At 30.2% G+C, this 5700-nt stretch overlaps 1 protein-coding gene across 1 annotated transcript; it reads right to left on the bottom strand.

Annotated features, from left to right (window-relative positions):
• Nucleotides 1-3848: 3848 nt before the first annotated feature.
• LOC136074594 (uncharacterized) lies at nt 3849-5165 on the bottom strand. The gene has a single exon (XM_065786928.1). The coding sequence runs from the start codon at nt 5163-5165 to the stop codon at nt 3849-3851; it is 1317 nt and encodes a 438-aa protein (XP_065643000.1).
• Between the last annotated feature and the right edge of the window lie 535 nt (nt 5166-5700).

Below are 5700 nucleotides of genomic sequence, written 5' to 3'. Positions count from 1 at the left end.
AATGCTTCATTTCTAACTAAGGTTAAGAAATTTTCAAGAGAAATTTTAAAGCATTTTCAACTTCCTGAAGAAGAGAAAAAAAATATCTAAAAATCTTCGTGTTAATCTGAGTATATTCTAGTAAAAACTTTTTTAAAGCAACAGTAAGTATTGAATTATTGTGGTACACATAACTCAGACCAAAAAATAACTTCTGTTACATTTGGATGTTATAAAACTAATTGCCTTAAAGCCTTTACCTACGCAATACAATTAGCATTTCTACAATCAGTATACTCACTCCACAAAAAACAGTAACCTTTTCTAATTTATTAAACTACAAACATTCAGATTAAAAAGTGATAATTTCCATATCAAAACATAAAACAAATTTCTGGATTCTCTATCACTCTTACTTTCTTGAAAGGAATCTGTCTTTTTAAAGATATGAAGGTGAAATTGTATTTTATAGCTGTTAATTACTTTCTTCATATTAATTTTATTTTTTTCACAGCAGACACATTAGTCTAATTTTCACAAGAATATATGCAAGTTGAATAATTACTCATTTAATTACAACTACGCTAACAGATTTTCTTTGTTCAACTTTTGTCCCTCTTGAATTTATATAGGATTGTCCGGATTCTCTTTTTTTTCTTTATGCAATTCTTTTTTGTTAAATAAATTTAAAAAATAATTACAGGTTGGCTTATACAGTGGTTTTCATAAATTTATACGCACTCATTTTTTTTTTTACATATATGTAAGAAAATACTTAAAATAAAAATAAAATAAAAGTGCTACGTTTGATATATAATTAAATAGAGCAAGTGAAACTCTGTTATAGAGTACCTTAATTTTTTTTCCAGGATGTTTATTACTTATTTTATACCAATTAATACAAAAAAGTTAATTGATAAGCTTGATTTTATTTTATTCATAAATATAGATGCGCAATCAAAAAAGTCTTATATGTTGTTAATTGATTGTTAGTTAGTAGTATTTTCCCCATATTTCTCATTAATAGGCCTAAATTAATTGATTTTGTCAAAAAAACCTTATATAAATATGACTTACCTGGAATTAGTTAATCATTATTTAATAAATAAACAAAGGCTAAGTTAGTTTTGCACTAAAAAGACGCAAAAAATGAGCAAAAGACGTATCACTCATGGGGAAAGATGGCAAATTGTTGCTCACATCAAAGAAGGAACCAAATATAATTGAGAAATTGCCTGGTTAATTAGAGTTTCTGAGAAATGCGTTCGGACAACGAAACAAAACTTTCTTCACATTGGTGGTGCCAGCGAGAAAACGAGGCCAGGTAGACCCTTGTCAACCACCAGAAAGGACGATAGTGCCCTTTCTAGAGCTGTCAGAGCTAATTCAAGAAATAGTTTAAAAAAATTGACCACAGAATTCAATACAACGCGAAATACATTTATTTCTCAAAGCACAGTCCATCAAATACTTATCAAATTCAAGATTAGAGTCTACTCTTATTAGAAGAAACCGCTCCTGCGTCCATATGATAAACAAAGGAGACTAAAATGGTGTCGTGAAAGAAGGTATTGGACAATAGAACAATGGAAAAACATTATGTGGAGTGATGAGAGTAATTTTGAGCTTATTAATCGCAAATCTAATATAACAGTCAAAAGAATGGCTCACGAAAAGTATTACGCCAGGTACATTAGACCGACTGTACAAAGTGGAGGAGGTTCGATAGGAATCTGGTCATGCTTCAATTACAAAGGTGTTGGTATGTACCAAACATACACTGGAAGAATCAACTCCAGAATATACGTAGAAGAACTGGAAAACAACCTAATTCCATCAATTGACCTGCTTATGCTCAATGATTAACCATGGAAACTTTAACAAGATGGTACTACTGCACATACTGCATACTATACAAAGGAGTGGTTCAACAATAACAATATCAAGACAATACCGTGGCCTCAATACTCACCTGATTTGAACCCGATTGAAAACATTTGGGCTTGGATTGACCTTGAATCGGCAAAGGTTCAAAATTTCCACACTTGGCCAGCTGAAGGACGTCCTTAAGGAAACCTGGTAAAGGGTCCCAGAACCGATGTGCAAAAATCTTGTTGAGTCTATGCCTAGAAGAGTTCTTAGTTGCATTAAAGCAAAAGGCGGATACACAAAATATTGATTGGTTCATAAATGTATCGCGCGTCTAAATTTATGAATAATTTTTTTTATCTTATTTTCTTAATACCATGTAGTTGTATTTAATTATTACTTAGTATTTGTATTTTTTTGTAAATTTTTTTTTAATTTTGTATTCTGTATGTATTTATCTAAGAAATAGTAAAAAAACTAAACCGAAATCTTTTTTCGTTGTTGTTTTATCGTTAAAAAATTAAAAATTTCTATTCTCAAATATGAGTGCGTCTAAATTTATAAAAACCACTGTTCAATTATAGAATTACAAGAAAAGACATTTTATGCAGTTTCACAGTCAGTCATCTTGAAATTGTCACCAAACTCTAAAATTCTACAATGCAAGCTGCCTAATTGACTCTGGCCAGTCAGGCAGTATTTTTTGCAATCTGTATTTATTAAATACATTCTGTATTTTTTTAGTAGACCAAGTAAGCGTTAAATAATTTTTCTTGTTTGAAGATAAAAACGTAACTAGTTTTTTTGTGACGCTTTATTTGATTGGCTGTTTTGGTGTAAATCAATCAAGCATAAAAAAGCAAGCTTCGAAAGTGGAAATAAAGCAAAGTTAATTCTTAACTGACACGTATCAAATAGGGGAACCTGTTGTACCTTTGACCACTTTTTGCTTTAGGGCGTTTTTTGCGTAGCCTATTGAGTAAATCCAAACCATTCAAACTTTATAATATTCTTTTATATTTTGCCCAAAAATTATACTTAGAACTTTTTTTTCATTTGACCAAGAAGTATCTTTTTCCCGCGTTTTAAAAAAAGAAGTCTATTGGTCAAAGGTACGACACGTATGTTGTACCTTTGACCGATGCGCGTTGTTCCTTTGACCAAAATGTTATTATTAAAAAATCATGCAATGTTTGAACCCTTTTTAATGTTTTAGCTTGTTATATATTATATAGAAACTTTTGGTCCATCTTATATCAATAAAAAAAATCTAATTATTTTGTAATCAAGCCTAATTGTTTAAAAAAAAACTAGAAAAATCAATCCTTACAATCTTGCAAAGACTTGTGTATTAAAGTTACGATACTCAGTATTACTAATTTTTTTCAATAAAATCAGTTATTATAACTATTTAGATAAAGTCACATATTTTCTTTAGTTAGATGCTACTTACATGAAATAATTAGGATTAAGGTCCAAAACTTTAAACGCGATTTAATTGTACAAAACATATTTTCTAATATATACAGTTATTTTTATTATTTTAGATAAGAAAAGAGTAAAAATATATTTTTATAACTTATGTTAGCTGGCGGTCTATATTCATTTACATATGATCATAATGCTTTTTATAGAATATATCTTAATGATGACAACAAAAAATACAATGATAAAAGAGTAAAATATATTAACTATTGCAAATAGTCAGATCAACATCAAACATAAGATACTGACGCTTAGATGAACCATGACCAATACTTGGTGGTGGAAGTTTCATAATAGTATCCTTAAGTTCCAAATCATAATTGTTGGTTATTAGATTTTGAATCTAGAATAACTTTAATTTCAGGGGTATCAGTTAAAATACATGATTTTCTATTACGTCTTTTTGAAGTATTTGTTTTTCTTAATTTGGCTTTAGGATGAGGTCGTATTATCTCAGGTGAAACAATTGATCTTGATGGTAAACTCACAGTAGGGATTTCCCCTAAAACAATAGATTACGTTGATGGTACACTGGATGGAGCAGTTTTAACATCAATAATCTCATTAGAAAGGCAAGCTTCAGTATTCACTATTGGCCTATCAGTAACATTTGCAGCTAAAAAGTCAATATCAGTAAAAATATTTTCATTAAATGGATAAAATCCAGTACATTTAAAACTGTTTATAATATTATTTGGTACAAAAGCATGAGGATAAGCTTGACCAACATGGTAAGATACATCATAAATTGTGACTGGTTTACCAGCATTGCCTGGTGATATCATCCAGTTATTCATGGCATTGTTATAAAAAGTTTTAAATGGTCCAAAAACACCACGATCAAGAGGTTGCATTTTATGGGTTGTGTGAGGATGAAATGTCATTAAAACTATGTCTGATTTTTTTGCTAACTCAATAACAGAAATGTTTACATGACTCTCATGATTATCCATTAATAAAAGAACAGGTTTTTTAATTGACGGTCGCACATTACTAATAAAATGTTCAAGAAATTGCACATAAATGACTTCATTTGACCATCCAGACTTATTAGCTGCTCCTACACTTCCAGGATGACAATTATTTAACATGTAGTCTTTGAATTTAGCACGTGGAAATACAAGTAATGGTGGGATGCTATTTCCAGTAGCATTAATGGCTGCAATCATTGTTACATTGTTGCCTCGTTCAGCACTAGTTATGCTCCCTATTTGTTTTTTACCTTTTGGAGCTAGAATTTTTGGTGGTACGTGGACTGTGGTAATTCCTGTTTCATCACAGTTCCAAATATTTGATGGGTCAAAATGATAACGTTCTAAAACATTTTTGTAATTTTTATATACAATTCTTACAGTTTCTCTATTGAATGCAGAAGATCTACCAAGACTTGTAGGTTGTGGTTTACGTAGAGATAGCTTGTTATTATATCTTTTGCGAAAATCTCGCAGCCATTGTTCACCTGCACATTTATTTTTCATCCATGAAGTTTCAATTTTTTTATGATTTGCTAAAGCATACTCATATGCAAAGGATCTTATCTGCTTTAATGTAAGTCCATAATGCATATTTGCAGCATCTGCCAAGTAGTTTACCAAAATTAATTCTTCTTCAGTTGAGAATACTTTTTTTGGTTTGGTATGTAAATATAAATATTCGCAACTACCAGATTTGTTAAACTGCTTCAACTGATATATTAAAGTTGACTTTTTAATGTTGCAATGTCTTGCAGCTTCACTTAAACTCATTTTTTGTTGAAGCACAAAATTCACTGCATTTAGCATATCCATTTCGGAAATCTTTTTGCGAAAAACACCAATCTTGCTCCTTGGCATTTTAAAACTAAAATATATTAACAAAATTAATTAACTATTTCGATACATTTAATTCCCTATAGCTGAGCAGAAACTAGGTAATAAAATGAACTTGACAATAATAATGCTTCAGCTGTCCAACTAACTAAATTAACAAAATTGATTATTCTAAGTGTAGTAGTGGTTCAAGAATAAATAGTGAATTGCATTAAAATTCAATGGAATTATTTCATCATCATAATACTAGAAACAATTTTGCATTAAAAAGCAATAAAGCACAGACGACGCCTAATAAGGTAGATTATAAATTTTATAATCTTGCCCTCTTAAAGTCCGCAAATTACCGAGGAAGGAGTTTTTATTGGTCAAAGGTACAACGTCCTTGACTGGTCAAAGGTACACGAGATGGGTTTCTTTAACAGTTATTGTCTTAATCCCCATTTACGGTCAGACATAATCATCCAAAATTTTCCATAACAAAAAAAAGATGTTGGGTAATGTTTATAATGTCGTAGATGAATCAAACAACAATTTATCACAGTTTTAAAATCAGAAT

The sequence above is a fragment of the Hydra vulgaris genome, chromosome 01 (genome assembly GCF_038396675.1).
Source record: "Hydra vulgaris chromosome 01, alternate assembly HydraT2T_AEP".
NCBI classification, from domain to species: Eukaryota; Metazoa; Cnidaria; class Hydrozoa; order Anthoathecata; family Hydridae; genus Hydra; species Hydra vulgaris.
The sequence above is the reverse complement of the archived record's forward strand: the minus strand, read 5'-3'. Positions and strand labels throughout refer to the sequence as shown.

What these genes read in the sequence shown, in the direction of transcription:
- LOC136074594 (XM_065786928.1), bottom strand. Translation starts at nt 5,165, where the DNA reads ATGCCAAGGAGCAAGATTGGTGTTTTTCGCAAAAAGATTTCCGAAATG.